This window comes from Schistocerca nitens, chromosome 2 (assembly GCF_023898315.1).
Source record: "Schistocerca nitens isolate TAMUIC-IGC-003100 chromosome 2, iqSchNite1.1, whole genome shotgun sequence".
In the NCBI taxonomy this organism is placed as follows: domain Eukaryota; kingdom Metazoa; phylum Arthropoda; class Insecta; order Orthoptera; family Acrididae; genus Schistocerca; species Schistocerca nitens.
In genome coordinates, this window is record NC_064615.1 from 867,842,562 (window position 1) to 867,862,036 (window position 19,475).

Sequence of the window (19,475 nt, forward strand, 5' to 3'; positions counted from 1 at the left end):
GCGTAGGTCTCTGCCCATCATCAGAAATAACAAAAATAAAACGAAGTTTCACTGAAACTATGGAGTCACGTAGGGCCCGTCCAGCTAGCCGCGCGGTCTAACGCGCTGCTTCCCAAGTGGGAAGGCGTGCCAGTACCCGGGCGGATTAGTGTCGAGTTCCGGTGTGCCGGCCAGCCTTTGGATGGGTTTTCCATCTGCCTCGGCGAATGCGGGCTGGTTCCCCTTATTCCGCCTCGGTTACACTACGTCGGTGATTGCTGTGCAAACACTGTCTCCACGTACGCCTACACCATAATTACTCTACCACGCAAACATTTGGGGTTACACTCGTCTGGTATGAGACGTTCCCGGGGCGGGGATCCACTGGAGGCCGAAACGCACAATAACCCTGGGTTCGGGCCGGCCGGAGTGGCCGAGCGGTTCATGGCGCTACAGTCTGGAACCGCGCGACCGCTACGGTCGCAGGTTCGAATCCTGCCTCGGGCATGGATGTGTGTGATGTCCTTAGGTCAGATAGGTTTAAGTAGTTCTACGTTCTAGGGGACTGATGACCTCAGAAGTTAAGTCCCATAGTCTCAGATCCATTTGAACCTGAGTTCGGTGAGGGCGGCGGTGGGGTGGGTGGAATGCTGTGGCGCGTTGTGGGGTTGTGTACCACTGAGGGTTACGGCGTGACGAAGCCTCTCCGTCGTTTTTAAGTCCCCGGTTTAATACACATATACATATATACATTTCATTCTTCTTTTGTTTACGTCCGCAATATAAGGAGTGACCTACTGGGTGCGGATTCCCAGCCTGGTTCAAGTGTGACTTCCTATGTTTAGCCCACATTTTCTAGGGCCTTCCCCATTCACGGTGGGCAGTGGTCATCCTAAATAGGCTTGCCCAGTCACAGATGCAGGACCGGATTCCCGAGTAGTCACAGGGGTTCTCAGAAAAGCGACCATCACACACCTGCCGACAATGTGCAGGTCCAGACTAGTAGCTTCCAGCCTCACTCGGAGCCTGCTACCATCGTCCTTATCCCATCGCCATTGGTCTTTAGAGAAAATGACAGGAGAAACTGCCATTTGCGTGAATTTGTTTAAGGTGGATTACAGCTTTCGAGGAAGTGACCCAGACACTATGATTCTGGAACAATTCATCACGGCACATATGTATGTGACATGTGACTTCAGGTACCAGAACTGCAACGAACTGCCGCGAGCTCAATGATGGCTGAGCGGCGGTTTTGCAGCCAGTTCGTCTGGCATGACCTCTTCCGCCTCCACGATCGTTGAGAACCTGGGATATAAGATTCTTCTTCCGCTCGCTTCGCCGTTGGGTCGAAGGGTAGATAATAGATACTAGAGAGGAAAGTGAAAGACACCCTTGGGCCTCGGAAACCTAATACCGTTGGGGTCGAAGAAACCAAGAGTTGGCCAAGGGAGGCCGGATAGGAAACGAAACAGGAGATGATTATGACAATAGGGACATGGAACGTCAGGACCCTCCTGGACGTGAAGAATTACAGACCAGAGAGAAGAACCGCTCTTATCGCCAAAGAACTAGCCCGGCTAGATATAGACATAGCTGCCTTAAGTGAGATGAGACTCTCAGGTGAGGAACACATTAGCGAAGTACGTTCAGGGTACACCATCCTCTGGAAGGGAAAGGATGCAGGAGAACCACGCATCCGTGGTGCAGGATTTGCCGTAAAAACGAAAATAGTGAAAGATCTTCGACTTACACCTGTCTCAATTAATGAAAGACTGATGACTCTTAGAGTACCCATTGGTTCAGACAGATTCATCACCTTCGTCTCCGCATATGCTCCTACTTTAGACAGTGATGAAGACACAAAGAATCATTTCTACCACCAACTGAACAGTACTCTCTCTAAGATACCCATTAAAGATAAATTAATTTTACTTGGTGATTTCAATGCCAGAGTGGGAAGGGACAACCGTTTTTGGAGAGACGTCATGGCTAAACAAGGGGTCGGAAACTGCAATGCAAATGGGTTGTTACTTCTTGGTCTATGTGCTGAGCACGAGCTTCTCATCTCCAATACCCAATTCCGCTAGCCTAACCGCTATAAGACCACATGGATGCACCCACGCTCCAAACATTGGCATCTTATAGACTACGTTATTACTCGACAGCGTGACAAGAAAGACATTCTCATCACAAAAGCAGCACTAAACATCGATGAGTGCTGAACTGACCATAGGCTTTTAGTCAGCCGTTTGAGAGTACCAAAGTATCGCAAGCCACGATCCCACTTTTCAAACCCACCACGCAGAAAATTCAACATAAGCAGCCTGAACAACAAAAACGTTCACTCACGCTTCCAAGACATACTGCCTGAACAACTTAACAAAGTTCGAGTAACCACAGATGATGTCGAACAAGAATGGACCACATTAAAGAACATTATCAGAGAAACCGCTGAGAATGTTGTTGGTTTTAGTTCACGGAAAAGAAGTGACTGGTTTGATGACAACCATGGAGAAATCCAAGCCATGATCAATGCAAAGCAGCATGCTTACCTATCGCTTGCTCAAGATCCGTCCTGCGCAGAAAAGAAAGCACACTTTCAAGAACTCAACCAGAATTGTCAAAGTGAAATACGAGCAATGAAGAACAAATGGTGGCAACAGAAAGCCACAGAACTCCAAAATCTTTCCGATGCAAGCAATCTGCGTGGCTTCTACGCTGGTATTAAAGAGCTGTATGGACCTATCCGCTCCTCATCAGGAACACTGAAAGCTGCTGACAACTGCACCATTCTTACTGAAAATCAGACCATCTTAAATCGTTGGAAAGAGCACTTCAGCTCACTGTTAAACCGCCCTTCTACTGCCGCTGGAGATTTTCGCAAAAATGTCCCACAGCACCATCCACAACCCTGGATGGCTGATCCTCCAACTTTTCAAGAATTTTGCAAGGCACTCAAGAGTGTGAAACCTGGGAAGGCTCCTGGACCTGACAGCATCCCGATGGAGCTTATTGAGGGTGGCGGCTTGCCTCTAAAAGCTAGACTCTTCTCACCCATTCTGTTGATGTGGGAAACCCGCAAGGTACCAGCTGACTTGAAGAACTCCACACTTGTCACCATCTTCAAGAAGGGCGACAGAAGCGTCTGTGGTAACTACCGGGGAATGTCACTACTCTGTCACTGGCAAAATCTTTGCAAGAATCCTTTTAAATCGCCTCCAGACACTTTCAGAGACTATACTACCTGAGTCTCAATGCGGGTTTCGACCTTCAAGGGGGAAAATTGACATGATTTTCTCTGCACGACAACTACAGGAGAAGTGCAGAGAACACCAAAGCCTTTACTACTTATTTTGTATGATCTAGAAAAGGCCTTTGATACAGTTCCCAGAGAAGCCATGTGGATGGTATTAAAACGCTTCGGCTGCCCTGATATTTTGTTAACTTGATTGAAGCTCTCGACGATGATATGACTGGACAGGTCCTCTGCCGGAATGAAACAGCTGGTGAATTCCCAATAACAAGTGGGCTTAAACAAGGACGCGTTCTTGCACCAGCATTATTTTCATTGTATCTGGCAGTTATACTTTACGAGACGTCCGTAAACAATGCAGGAATAGAACTAAAGTACAGGTACGATGGAGGATTATTCAACCAGTCCAGACTCCATTCAAAAAGGTTCACCAGTACCACTCGTGTGACAGAGCTACAGTATGCTGATGACAATGCTTCTCCAGCTCATTCACCTGCAGAGTTGCAGCTGTCAGTTGATTCCTTCAGCAGGGCGTACGAACGATTTGGTCGCTCCATCAATATTCCAAAGACAAAGGTGATGGCGCAGCCAACTCCTGGCTCCTTCGTTCCTGATTTCAGCATATCCATTTATGATGCATCCTTGGAACAAGTGGACCATTTCCTCTACCTAGGAAGAATACTGTCATCTAACTGCTCATCTGGAAAAGATGTGGAGAATAGATTACGTGTTGCCCACGTAGCATTTGGACGTTTTACAAAGCGTGTCTTCCTGAATAAAGACCTAACACTGTACACCAAACTCATGGTGTGCAAAGCTGTAGTCATTTCCACCCTGCTATATGGCTGCGAATGGAAAAACTAGTAGAAGCCGACCTCGGGCAAAATTAGTTTGGATTCCGTAGAAATACTGGAACACGTGAGGCAATACTGACCTTACGACTTACCTTAGAAGAAAGATTAAGGAAAGGCAAACCTACGTTTCTAGCATTTGTGGACTTAGAGAAAGCTTTTGACAATGTTGACTGGAATACTCTCTTTCAAATTCTAAAGGTGGCAGGGGTAAAATACAGGGAGCGATAGGCTATTTACAATTTGTACAGAAACCAGATGGCAGCTATAAGAGTCGAGGGACATGAAAGGGAAGCAGTGGTTGGGAAGGGAGTAAGACAGGGTTGTAGCCTCTCCCCGATGTTATTCAATCTTTATATTGAGCAAGCAGTAAAGGAAACAAAAGAAAAATTCGGAGTAGGTATTAAAATCCATGGAGAAGAAATAAAAACTTTGAGGTTCGCCGATGACATTGTAATTCTGTCAGAGACAGCAAAGGACTTGGAAGAGCAGTTGAACGGAATGGATGGTGTCTTGATGGGAGGATATAAGATGAACATCAACAAAAGCAAAACGAGGATAATGGAATGCAGTCGAATTAAGTCGAGTGATGTTGAGGGTATTAGATTAGGAAATGAGACACTTAAAGTAGTAAAGGAGTTTTGCTATTTGGGGAGCAAAATAACTGATGATGGTCGAAGTAGAGAGGATATAAAATGTAGACTGGCAATGGCAAGGAAAGCGTTTCTGAAGAAGAGAAATTTGTTAACATCGAGTATAGATTTAAGTGTCAGGAAGTCATTTCTGAAAGTATTTGTATGGAGTGTAGCCATGTATGGAAGTGAAACATGGACGGTAAATAGTTTGGACAAGAAGAGAATAGAGGCTTTCGAAATGTGGTGCTACAGAAGAATGCTGAAGATTAGATGGGTAGATCACATAACTAATGAGGAGGTACTGAATAGGATTGGGGAGAAGAGGAGTTTGTGGCACAACTTGACCAGAAGAAGGGATCGGTTGGTAGGACATGTTCTGAGGCATCAAGGGATCACCAATTTAGTATTGGAGGGCAGCGTGGAGGGTAAAAATCGTAGGGGGAGACCAAGAGATGAATACACTAAGCAGATTCAGAAGGATGTAGGTTGCAGTAGGTACTGGGAGATGAAGAAGCTTGCACAGGATAGAGTAGCATGGAGAGCTGCATCAAACCAGTCTCAGGACTGAAGACCACAACAACATATGGCTGCGAAACCTGGACGTTATATTGCTGTGATCTGAAGAAACTAGAACGCTTCAACCAACAGAAGCTAAGATACATCGTGCACCTGAAATGGGATGACTTCATATCCAACACGGCTGTTCTCGAGAAAGGAAAAATGTATAGCATGGAAGCTCTTATCATTGGGCATCAACTCAGACTGGTCGGATATGTCCAGCGGATGAAAAATGACAGACTTCCACGCCAAATGCTGTACAGCGAAGTGAGCACAGGTAAAAGGCCACGAAGTGCCCCTCTCAAACGTTATAAGGACCAGTACGAGAAAAATCTGAAAAACGTGAACATCGATCCGAGTAACTGCTCCACAATAGCAGAAGATCGAAGTCGCTGGCGCTCAGTTACCTCAAATGCTCTTCAAAACTTTGAGCTGGAACGTCGAAGAATGGAAATTGACAAACGCCGGAGACGTAAACTGCTCCAGGCTCAGCCACGTCCTCCACCTTCCATCAGCTGTAAAGTCTGTGGCCGCCTGTTCCACGCTAGGATTGGATTGCTAAGCCATCAACGACACTTCCAGGCCTGAACCGTGACAAAGGAAATCTCAGGAGAGAAATGAAAACTCGCATACGAGTATCAGCCGACGACGATACATATATGGAGTCATGTGTATCACCCATCAGTATCAGAACTTAAGACGGGTGACAGCTATGTCTCCATACTCTGTAGAAGCCTTTATTCTTATCTCTGGTATTTCTGATGATAGGCAGAGCCTGAAACGGGTCAATAAATCGCTTGTGAACAGCGAAGTGATAAGTTATTTGGAAACCTGGAAATTTGTGGTAGGTCTTATGGGACCAAAATGCTGAGGTTATCGGTCCCTAGGCTGACACACTACCTAATCTAACTTAAACTAACTTACGCTAAGAACAACACACACACACACCCATGCCCGAGGGAGCACTCGAACCTCCGACGAGGAGAGCCGCACTAACCGCGGCAAGGCGCCTTAAACCGCGCGGCTACCCCGTGCGGTGATAAGTTATTTTAGCGACCTATTGAGCAGTGGATAAATATTCCAATTTACATAATGGTCGCATGCCTCCTACCTGACTTCATGTCACACCTTAACATATAAGGCAATTAAAAGTATTGGACTATGAACTGATCATGGTACATACTTAGCTCTGGTGCATTATGCGGCAGAGCGCTTCCAACTGAGTTATTGGAGTCACGTCACTGAATAAGTGGATGCTTTAACTTCTTAGATACTTCCCCCAGATACCCCACCATCTGAAATTGTTTTGTGATGTGTTGTAACGATCTGTAGATTACTCATCACCTACAGCATTAGTATTGCGCTAAAATCAGAATATATTCTTGGACTCGAATCTAAACGATCTGGTAGGTTGCCTGTGTATCTGTCTGCCCTGCACTCAATACTGACTTTATGCAGACTGAGGCAGCGCCACAAGATACACTTTGCTTCCGGACAGCCACTGATGTTCATTCTAAACAGTCGCAAGAGGGGTTTAGTAATCATTTTACCAGCTACTACTATTTTGAATTTCAGGGAGAAAGTTCTTTTCTGATATTTATTACAAAGATGGCTGATTTCATTTTTATTCTTGCTAATGCGTGGTACATTGGCGATGATGGGTCTTTGCCCTAGTTGATTTACGGGACCGATGATCTCGAGCACGTAAATGACTGGGATTTCAGGTGGCCAATTCGACTGATCTTCGGACCACATTACAATGGTTTCTTGAAATCGACAGGATTATTTATCGCGCTTGTTCACAGAAGGTGCAATGTGTGGGATGCTTTTTCGTGTAAGTGCATTCATTCTATCGTCGACCATATCAAATGGACCAAGCCCAGAGTGAGGGAACTGCCTCCATACTATCATACCATCTCGAACCAACTACACTTACGCCAAAACACCAACCTTTTACTAGGAGTACACTCGCTCACCTGAGTATGACTCCATAAAAGCGACTAATGGTAACTGGTTCCTCGGCAGCACCATAGTTATGATAACCGGTAATTGTCGCTTCTTACACAAACATATTGTCGCTGACTCGCACACTGACACATTTGCGAACGTCCCCAGTAGTGGCTGAACAGTGGTTCGTACATCACACATTACATTTCAGCTGTCCGTAACATTCGAATTTTGTAGGCCGTCAGTCCTGAAAAAAAAAGAAGTGCAGCGATGCTAAGAGTTTATTAGAAAAAGCAAAAAATTTATGACAAAACATCATGTAGGTCCTAGAACCCACCAACGTTCAGGTAAGTAAAGTTGTCTTCGGATCTAACGTTGTGTTGACATGGCAGTTGACATGGCAGGGCTCTAATAACCAATGTCCCATTAGAGGTGCTATGTCTGTACCTTACACAGATCTTCCCAGATGACTTACCCAGCCAGTTACCAGGGGAGCTACAGTTTTACAGGTACTCAAAACCACAGTACGGCTTCACATTTTTCATGTATACAGATCACTATTGGAGGTGAAATACGCACTCCAGTCATATTGATGTGACCGCCTCTTGTGTTCGACATCAGCGTCCAACAACCACTCACAGACGGTAGGTGGCAGCACTAGCAGTGGAGGGTATATAAAGTGTAATGGGGGAGGGCGGGGGGGGGGGGGGGGGTCGAAAATTGTGCAGCCGTTGTAATGCGGCAACGGACTATTTATCTGACATCCAAAAGAGCACGATCATTGACTTTCGGTCCAATGGTGGAACCATTTCCGAAAGGGCTGTTTGTAAACTGTTCTCGTACCAGCGTGGTTAGTATACCATGCAAGGCAAAATAGCGGAATCCAAAACCGGTACCGATGCTACTGTGGTGCACCATGGGCTGTAGACGACACGGGAGAACACCGGCTGCGAAGATGTGCATGACGACTATACATGTAACTGTTGAGGAACCGACCGCCCAGATGAACAAAGGGTTTACCAAAAGTGTCTTCTCAAGCACCATTCAGCGAACACTGCTGCGTATGGGCCTCCGCAGCAGGCACCTGGTTCATGCATCCTTGCATCCTGGTTCATACATCGGTGAGGAAGGCTGGAATTTGTACGCTAATGCCAAAGCTGGACGTCCACTGAGTGACGACAGGTGGCCTTTCCAGGTGAATAACGTTTTATGCTCAATTGGACAGATGGCCTTTGGCGTGTATGGCGCGAAACGTCTGAAGGCAAACACCCTGCAACTACTACGTTCTTGGATGATCTCGACTTTCTAAAAGACACAACGGATCAACACAAGTATTCATCTCTTCTTGGGGATCATGCCCACCCCCGCATGCGTTTGATTTTCCTCGCCACCATGGCATCTACCAGCAGGACAATGCAACGTGTCACACAGCTCGCAATTTATGTGTATGGTTCGAAAAGTACCAGGATGAGATTACTGTACTCCCCTGGTGACCAGGTTTTAAACATAATCGAGAATCTGTGAGACCACCTTGATAGGTTCGCTCGCGCCAGGGATCCTCAAACCATAAACCTTGCGCAGCTGGCCACGGCATTGGAGTCGGTGGGCTCCACATTCCTCTCGGTCCCTACCAGAACCTAACACACTCTGTTACTGCACATCTCGCAGCAGTCCGTGGTGCAAAAGGTGATTACTCACATTAATGTACCTGGACGGTATAATAAGTGAGAGCGAAAATCTTGGGACCGACTGAGACGCTATACTCGCAACTTTGTACACGTTAAACTGAAGATCCTCGACATGTCGTTATGTAGATAAGTTCTAAAACACCGAGTGAAGCCGGCCGCAGTGGCTGAGCTGTTTTAGGGGCTTAATCCAGAACTGCACAGCTGCTACGGTCGCAGGTTCGAATCCTGCCTCGGGCACGAATGTGTGTGATGTCCTTAGGTTAGTAAGGTTTAAGTAGTTCTAAGTCTAGGGGATTGATGACCTCAGATGTTAAGTCCCATAATGCTTAGAGCCATTTGAACCATTTTTTATACCGAGCGGGATGGCGCAGGGGTTAGCAAACTGAACTCGAATCTGGGAATACAACGATTCAAATCCATGTCCAGCCATCCAGATTTAAGTATACCGTGACTTCTGTAAATCGCTCCAGGTAAATGCCGGAATGGTTCCTTTGAAACGGCACGGCCGATTTTCTTCTCCAACCTTGATACAATCTGAGCATATGCACCGTCTCTAACGACCACGATGTCGACGGGTTGTTGAACTCTAATCTTTCCTCCTTCCAGTTATAAAAGCAAAAGGAAGTTACCGAAGGCACTGCACCTCCAATAGTAACGTCCCTAATAAAATACTACAGTGTTAAAACCAAACTTCCGGTTAAAGACAGATGTATTACCGGGACTGTGATGGGATTTAGTATCTACATGACGTTTACGCATTGCTTTGTGCTTTTTCTAGCTCCTAATTGCTGTTGTAATTCGTCAACTGTTAATTTTTGAAGTGACACTATTATATTTGAGAATATATGCATGCAACACGGCTACCACACAGACCTGACATAAATCATACACTTTACTCGACGCATACACTATATTTAATATTGCACATTACTTTGAAAATACACATTTTGGGACTAGATGTATCTTTTTTGTTAATTGTATGTTTTATGGCAAAATTTTAAACGCATTCTTAAGTGTAGTATCCGTTCCTTCTTTTCCTCTTTGACATAATATTTTTTGGGAGAAAAATACGTTGTTTGTCATCATCATATAAAAAAAGCGCCACTCACACACAAAAAACTTACTAATACTATGGTTTAAAACTGAAAATTGGAAGACAGGCATCTGAACGCACTATACATCGAAGTCAGTCTTTCACACGTACTGGTTAATGGCTGAAACTTGTTTTTATGTTAGTACATTCCTCTGTCTTTTCGTTATTGGCACAAGACGTCGTCCCATCTGGCAGAATAAGGCTTTTTTACCAGAAGTACCGAGCTAACTGCCTATAAAGTCGTTAAGAACGCCACAGCTCTTGGGCGTTTGGCTCCGTTTCAAATCTTGGGAGCTGCACTTCTCGAAAACTGATGCTCGCTACGTGACGCTGGTTCTCTCGCTGTAAGTCAACTGAAGCAATCTGCGCACCTTGGAAACTACAGTGATACGTAAAACGTTTATCACTGAAAACTTCAGCTGCCTGTGCAACATCTGTACAACATGTTGCGAGTGGTTGTTTCTTATATGTACGAAATATGTAGTCAGAGTGATTTGCCTGAAACAGTTCATTAATTCTGATGACAGTATCACAAAATGTACTTGTGCACAAATGAACGACTCTAATGAATTGTGTCCATCCATACATGTTAGGAATTAAGATGCCCGCGGCGCTAATCTCAGGACCTACCATAGAGATTTTGATATGCTTTGCACTATTAGACAGATTCACGTTGAAGGTTTGTATATACATTTCATCAATATTTCCTGCAAGTGATGAGTACTTTAAATCCCCCGCCGCGTTTTCTTGTATGTTAAAGCTGATCACAGAATGCACTAATAGACGTGATGACTGAGTGTTGTGTGATGTCCTTAGGTTAGTTAGGTTTAATTAGTTCTAAGTTCTAGGGGACTGATGACCATAGCTGTTAAGTCCCATAGTGTTCAGAGCTATTTATTTTTGCACTAATAGACAGACTGATTCACGAGTATAGTTTATGTGTATAATTTATTGCCGCTAAGTCAGACAAGTTGTTTGGCCTTGTATACTTAAAGGAACGCCTTGAATACGAGGTGGCAAAAGGCCAATGATGTTGACGGATTTCGACGCCCTTATACTGTTTACCATGCAACCACGATATTGGCTGCAAAGGGCAACGGGGGGTGGAACTGCAGGTATAAAGTGGCGAACACAGCATGAGACTACGGAATGTAGTTGAACTGCTTAGTCGACGAGTAACTCACAAGAATGCTACAGTGCTAGTGGCGTTAATACAAAGCAGAGCAATGACAACGATAAACAAAGCAAACATTGCATTATATCTACAATAACAGTTGCCACAAAGGAACTCGCGGAATTTCACTGAGTGAGAAAGAAATGACAGATGAAATATTAGGGTTTCTGCAAGATGAATCAAAAATGTTCAGATGTGTGTGAAATCTTATGGGACTTAACTGCTGAGGTCATCAATCCCTAAGCTTACACACTACTTAACCTAAATTATTCTAAGGACAAACACACACACCCATGCCCGATGGACGACTCGAACCTCCACCGGGGACCAGTCGCACAGTCCACGACTGCAGCGCCTCTAGACCGCTCGGCTAATCCCGCGCGGCAAAGATGAATCAGTGGACTGTGTGCTTAACAAGTAAAATTTATATTGAAACAAGTGTCGTGTCATCATCCTTGTCCTACAGGCAGCCACAGATATCATCTCCAGTAAAACGTAATAAAGAACAATCGTCGTCCAAGGAGCGGTAATAAACATAATTAAGTACATGGAAGATCTTCCGCAGCACATTAAAAAGGAAAACGAATATCAGCAGAGTTCGAATAAGACTGCAGTAGTATGACCGTGTTGTGCATAAGAAAAAGTACGGATAGTCAAGGGAGGACAATGCGCACTTGTTACGAATACTGGGGTTTGCGCGTTTCAAGGATGCTTGTTACAATTCAGAGGATGTGTGTGATAGTGGTCTACTGCGTTATCCCCATTGAATTGCGTGCGACATATATTAAAGAGATTTCAAGAGAAGCAGTAGATTGCTGCATAACTTCAAACAGTGCTGAAGAATTGGAAGACAAGATAACGAAATTTCAAACAAAGTGTCAACTTTACGATGCACAGCAAACTGCGGAATCGGGCAGAAAATTTCTAGATGAGATAAACAAACTTATCCCATCGTTCAGCGAGGAATTTGTTTTCAGCTCCGATCAATTGGGATTTGAAAGGAAATGCATATGAAAGGAACTCTGGAAATTAGAGATACCAAGAGAGTTGTATCAAGGTCAACTAATATCAAAGCCTTAATGCAATCGTATGCAATTATGCCGACTGTTAATCTGGATGGTAATTGGCTGGAAAGTTATTTATTGTTCTGTGAGAAGTTGGAGGTGCTTTGCGCAGTACGATTTTTTTCTCGTGAGTATGATCTTAGAAGGGCAGTAGGGAATATTTAAGCCATAGCAAGCAAGAATGTTGAAATGGGCGTACGAGAACTACAAGTATCGTATAAGCACTGCTTTTCGCAAATAGCTGGTCAAAAAACCTGCTTTTCATTTATTCATGTTCTACGTATACATTATACTACTTTAGAGCAAATTATTCCTCCTGAAAAGAGAGTGACATTGTAGTTCATTCCACCTGGACCCACTGGCCAAATTCAGCTTCTGGATGTTTGTTTCCTCCGTACCTATAAAATATTTTATCGAAATACCTACAGCTATGCCTTAAAGAATACAGAGTTTCGAGACAAGCTCCACGACAGACTATTTACGCTTTCGGTTGCATGTCATCACATTCCATTAGTTCTCATCAACTCATTACACCAGTACGATACTGTTCGCATTCTCTAAGAGTGAATATCTAGCTTAGTGTCCTCCACGGTTTGTAACTCCTAAGGAGTTCGCCTTCGATCTTGTTCGAACATTTGTGATTAGTTTTCATTCGGTGTCCATGGTCCGAGGTAATGGCTTGATTTGCACTTTTCTTGAATGGCGACTGTGTCTATTTTGTGGTATGTAATATATACATCCCATAGAAAGTTGATCTCTGCAAGCCGGCCGGGTGGCCGAGCGGTTCTAGGCGCTACAGTCTGGAACCGTGCGACCGTTACGGTCGCAGGTTCGAATGCTGCCTCGGGAATGGATGTGTGTGCCGTCTTTAGGTTAGTTAGGTTTAATTAGTTCTAAGTTCTAGGGGACTGATGACCTCAGAAGTTAAGTCTCATAGTACTCAGAGCCATTTGAACCATTTGATCTCCGCACCTCCCAGATACTAATTTTCTGCCGCCCTCCCGATGCACATGGTGATTCAGTAGCAGCTAATATTTTTCGTGTCATAATTGTTAATACAAATTTTCAAATGACCCTTACTAAAGACCGAACTTCCAACCTTGCACTTAAGGTGTTCCTTGTTAGCGCTTCCCTTACGCATCTGCGATGGGTGGTTAGTTAAACTTCATAAAAGTAAGATGTCTATGATGTTGTGATATTCGGTTGTAACATTGGGCTACCACAGCTCTCCAGTCCTACGTGCAGTACCAGTCATTCAGTATCGGCATAACTACTGCATCCTACACCCACTCAGAAATGTAGTCATTCAGTATCGGCATAACTACTGCATCCTACACTCACTCAGAAATGTCTATGGTAGCCACCCATTGGTCTCTCGCAACAGTTTTCCCTTCCTCATTTCACTTCACTCCATTATTAAACTACGTCTTTAATGATGCCACAGAATTATTCTGTCAATCCGTGCCTTCTTTTAGTTTGGTGGTGCCACAAAGCTACTGTATTTTCTCTCCGATACTTTCTAGATTAGATAATGTAAAAAAACTGGAATTATAGTTAAATGCTACGTTACTGATGAACCTCTCCTCAGCCTCAGATTCCACGAATGTCGCACGTAAATTCCGCTAAGAAACGGAAAGGCAGTGTTAAATTTTTGCCTTTTAACTCACATTACGGAACGAGAGCAACATGAAAAATTCTCGTTCCACCTCAGTAATGGTGTTAATATCAGTGATTTATATGCTATGTTGGTACGCATACTTCTAATGTCAGCTTGGAATATGTAACATTTTTGTTCACATTGTCTCTTAAAGTATCCATGTTGTTTGTGTTTCATTCAAAGCGATAAATTCTAATACTCTGCTGTATGTAAATTTTTTGTTTTGCGTGATTTATCGCCAACGGCCTCTGGTGAACCATGGACCTTGCCGAGGTGGGTCAGCTGGCGTGCCACAACGATACCGTACGCAGGGGTACCTTTGGGGAGGCCACACTAATCCATAGGTGTTGAAGAGCGACAGCAGCCTTTTCAGAAGTTACAGAGGCAATTGGCTAATTGACTGATCTGGTCTTTTGAATTAGCCAAATTACCTTGATGCACTGGTACCGCAGACGGCTGAAGGCAAGGCGAAACCCATTAGTTTTTTCCCAGAGGACATTCAACTCTACCTTTGTTAAAATATAACGGAAGTAAAATTGCCCCCATTCGGTTTTCCATCAGGGACTAGTCAGGAGGATGTCGTCATTAGAAAAAAAATGGCAATCTACAAATTAGAGCGATGAATGTTAGATCCTGTAGTCAGGCAGGCAGATTACAAGAGTTTACAAAGCGAAGTAGGTAGGCTGAAGAGAGAGATAATGGGAATTAGTGATATGTGGTGAGAGGAAGAACAGGACTTCCGCTCAGGTCAGTATAGCATTATCAACACAACCAAATAAAAGTAATGCTGGAGTAGGTCTAATAACGAATGAGAAAATAAGAAATGACATAAACTACTATGAAAAGAATAGTGAGCGCATTATCTTAACGAAGACATACACGAATCCAACACCTACCACTGCAGTTCAAGTTTATGTGCCGTATAGTTCCATAGACAATGAATAGATTGGAAAAGTCTATGGTCAAATAAAGGAAATTCTTGAGGGTGTTAAGGAGACGACAATATAATTGTGATGGGTGACTGGAAACCAGTTGTAGGAAAAGTAAGAGAAGGAGTAGTAGGAGAACATGGGCTGGGTGAAAGGAATAAAAGATGAAGCCGCGTGGTTTAATTTTGTATAGAGAGTAATTCAATCATCGCTAACACTTGGCTGAAGAATCAAGAACGGTTATATACGTGGCAGAGACTTTGGGCTCTGGAAGGTTTCATATTGGATGTTCACAGTGCAGCCACATTAATGTGACCTCCGCCTATGTTCAACGTCAAAGTGGGATAACCACTCACAGCCGGAAGGTGGCAGCACTAGCAGTGGAGGGAATATGAAGCAGGGGCGGGGAGGAGAGGGGGTTGCGGAAGCAGTGCAGTCCTCGTCATAATACGGAAAAGTAACAATTTATTTGACGTATGATCATTGGCTTTCGGGCCAAAGGCGGAAGCATTTCCGAAACGGCTAAGGCTGTAAACTGCTCGCGTGTCGCCATGGTTACAGTATACGGTGCCTGGCAAAATGGCGCTATCCAAAACCGGCGCCGAGGCAACTGTGGCGCACCACGGGCTATAGATGACACAGGTGAACGACGGCTACAGATGTGTACAGGCGAATAGGCGTGCAACTGTTGGGCAACTAACCACCCAAGTGGACCAAGGGGCTACCAACAGTGTCTTCCGAACGACCGTCCAGCAAACGTTGCTATGTATGGGCCTCCTCAGCAAGCACCATGTTCATGCACTCATGCTGACTCCTGTTCATCGGCGGCTGGGATTTGCGTGCCAGTACCACAAATGGACGTTCACTGAGTGGCGACAGACGGCCTTTCCAGATTAATCACGTTTTAGGCTCCACTGGGCGGATGGCCGCTGGCATGTACAGAGTGAAACATTGGAAAGCAAACACCCGGCAACAATCTTTGGGGTGGGTGCAAGCCAGAGGAGAGAGCATTGTCGACTGTGGAATGATTTCATGGCATTCCCTGGGTGGTCTCGTCATTCTGGAAGACACAGTGGATCAACATAAGTATACACCTGTCCTTCGGGATCACATCCACCTCTTGTCTTTCTACGATGGCATCTACCAGCAGCAGAATGCAACGTGTCACACAGCTCGCAGCGTACACGCGTGGTTCGTACAGCACCAGCATGAGCTCACCGTAGTCCCTGGATGTAAATCCAGTCGAGAATCTGCGGGACCAGCTTCATCGGGTGCAATGGATCTTCAACCGAGAAACTTAGAGCAACTGGACATGACACTGTGTTCCACATATCTGGACATCCCCATCGGTACATTCCAGAAGCTCATTGACTCTCTTCCTGCATGTCTCACAGCGATACACCTTGTGAAAGACGGTTACTCAGGCTTTTGGCAGGTGATCACGCTAATGTGACTTGACAGTGTATAATGGCATTGCAGAGATTTGTGTTATCTGGCTTTAATTTATTGGTTATGAGCTGCACATTACAATAGTTGAAAACGAAAAAAGCTAAAAAATTAAGATGTGACCTGGATAAATTAGAACCAGAGGGTGTTGAGCGTTTCAGGACATTAGGCAACGTTCGATTGAAGTAGCGAAAGTGAAGGGAATCCAGTAGACGATAAACAGGTGCCGGACGGGGTGGCCGTGCGGTTCTAGGCGCTACAGTCTGGAGCCGAGCGACCGCTACGGTCGCAGGTTCGAGTCCTGCCTCGGGCATGGATGTGTGTGATGTCCTTAGGTTAGTTAGGTTTAATTAGTTCTAAGTTCTAGGCCACTGATGACCTCAGAAGTTAAGTCGCATAGTGCTCAAAGCCATTTGAACCATTTTTGATAAACAGGTAGTTTTGAGAGATAAAATAGTGAAGGTTGCAGAGAATCACATAGGTAGAAAGACAAGGCTAGTAAAAATCCTCGGATAACACAAGAGGCATCGAATTTAACTGACGCAGGAAAAAAATATAAAAATGCAGCCAATGAAGCAGGCCGAAGAGCAGTTAAATGGAACTAATAGTCTTCAAAAGAGATTATAAGACGAACATGAATAAAAGCAAACAAGGGTAGGTGGAATGAAGTGGAATTAATTCAGGTGATGCTAAGAGAATTTAATTACGATTCTCCCAATTGAGCTAAATTTTGTCCTCCACTCATTCTGTACAGATATCCGTTCCAGTTCCTCGTATTTTCTTGTGTTTTAATGAGGATATTATATGGTTTCAGTTATTATCTAACTTCGAAATCTATTTTGTGCACTCCTTTACTGCTTAAAAACCTCATATCTGTTGCCTGTATGCGACTTTCTTGGCACTTATTGATAATCCACGATTCACTTCTGTAAACAAGCGTTTGACTGAGTTTTCCTTGTAAAATTTCAGTCTAATTTCTTTCCTAGTTTTATCTTTTAGACATCTGTTTATCGCTCCACATATATTCCCAAACTTTGCCAGTTTCTTCTCTGTCTTCTTCATATTTATATGGGGGGTCGCAATATAAACAGCTAAAATGTTTCACTTGTTGTGGTAGTATTCTATCATTAATCAAAATTTTGTCCATAGAGAGCTGTTTTCTTTAAATCATTGATTTTGTTATCTTTCCTGAAATCGTCAAATAATACTCTTCGCAAATCATACCTAATAAATGCATTCCACTTTGCAAGTCATCTTAATTTAACGCCAGCATTGCGGCCTCGTCTGCACATAAACGGGAACTCAACCGAGAATCTCTGGTAATTTTAATTTACACGCTAGAAATCTTCGTCCACTTCCGGATTCCACCATTTAAACAAATTTTAAAAAGCGTAAGGGAATTGCTGCATCCTTAATTAACCCTTACCTTTGTGATTATAGATAGTGCTAGAGTTCCATTTATAAAACGCTGATTAGGTATTGGGGATATACTGTTTTTTTAATAATTCTACTGACACTATCGAATTCCGCAATAAAATCAGTAAATAATAAATATGTTTCCCTATTACACTCACCCTGTTCTTCGAGTACGCCGAGTGTACCCCGTACCACCACTAGACATTATTTTTCCTGTTCCACTCGCAAACAGAGCGATGGAAAAATAACTGTCTGTATGCCTCAGTATGAGCCCAAATTTTTCGTATCTTCGTGATCCTTACGCGAAATGTATGTTGGTGGCAATAGAATCGTTCTGCAGTCAACTTCAGATGTCGGTTCTCTAAATTTCCTCGCTAGTGTTCCCCGAAAAGAACGTCGTCTTCTCTTCAGCGATTCCCATTTCAGTTCCTAGAGCATCTACGTAACACTTGGGTTTTGTTCGAAGTTACCAGTAACAAATGTAGCAACCCGCCTTTGAATTGCTTCGATGTATTCCCTTAATCCGACCTTGTGGTGAACTCGAACACTCGAGCAGTACTCAAGAACAGGTCGCACCAGCTTCCTATATTCTGTTTCCTTTAGAGATGAAACACGCCTTCCCAAAATTCCCCCAATGATACGAATTCGACCATTCACCTACCACAGACCTCACATGATCCTTCCATTTCATATAGCTTTGCAACGTTAAGCCCAAACATTTAAACGACGTGATTGTGTCGAGCAGAGCACTACTAATGCTGTATCCGAACATTACTGCTCTGTTTCTCCTAGTCATCCACTGTTCCAGTGAGAAAGAAACAGATTGTGTGAGGTCAAGCCTTAATTTCCAGCTCCTGGGCCAAGTGCCTTTGTCATCCTGCAGACTAGACCGCAGCAGATGGAGGGCGGTGTAGCCGGCATTGTCTTAGGCAGCATCCGCAGACGGTCGAAGAAAACTGCGAGTAGCGCCTGCGGCGGCTTCGGTAGGGGGGAGCCTGTCGATTGGTCCGCGTCGTGGACGACGCCGACGCCGACGCCGTCACCGTCGCCGACGCCTCCTCCGTGTCACGACGTCGCCTGCGGCCGCTCAGACGTGACAGTGAGGGTGGCGGCGCCCTCGCCCGCACCTCTCCCCGCGAACCGCCAGTCGATACTGACGGCGCGAGGGAGCTCTCCCTAGGGCGTGCCCACTGTCACTTTTGTTGCGACCTGCGGTTACAACGTGCCGACAAAAGCGGCTCAGCCCCAGCAGCACAACACACACACACACACACACACACACACACACACACACACACACCTACACACATACTGAAACGGAGAGGTACGAAAGGAAGAGAACGAGTGACACAAGGTGTGCGTGTGCGTGTGTGTGTGTGTGTTTGTGTGTGTCTGTGAGTCTGTGTGAAAGGCAGAGAGAGAGAGAGAGAGAGAGAGAGAGAGGGAAGATGGGTATGGCAGAGGGAAAGATAAACGTAGGGAGCTGTAGGTTATGGAAGTGAACGTGAGGAAACAATAACTGCCGAAAAACACCGCTCCCACAGTGACTTGTGCTTCTTACTTTCCAGGCTCAGACTGTGGCAGTATTTCACAGATTTCACTTCTGGGGCCTCCGGTATTGCCACATATCTTCCACCTGTAGCATTGTGGTACGATGGTACGATGATTTCTTTTGGAAATTAATCTCTTGAACGCGCAAAATACACGGGATTACTCAGATGCCCCCTACCGATGGGCTTTTATGCAACCTGCAACGCCCTCAGATATTTGCTAAAAACTTTCTAA

General features: G+C 44.6%; 1 protein-coding gene across 1 annotated transcript in view; it reads left to right on the plus strand.

Moving 5' to 3' along the window:
- Positions 1-18,870, plus strand: part of LOC126235398 (uncharacterized) — a 101,812-nt gene extending 82,942 nt beyond the window's left edge. Inside the window, exon 3 of the mRNA XM_049944120.1 lies at positions 18,542-18,870. Within this exon, the coding sequence (XP_049800077.1) occupies positions 18,542-18,870 (329 nt within the window). The remainder of the gene's footprint in view (positions 1-18,541) is intronic.
- The last annotated feature ends 605 nt before the right edge of the window (positions 18,871-19,475 follow it).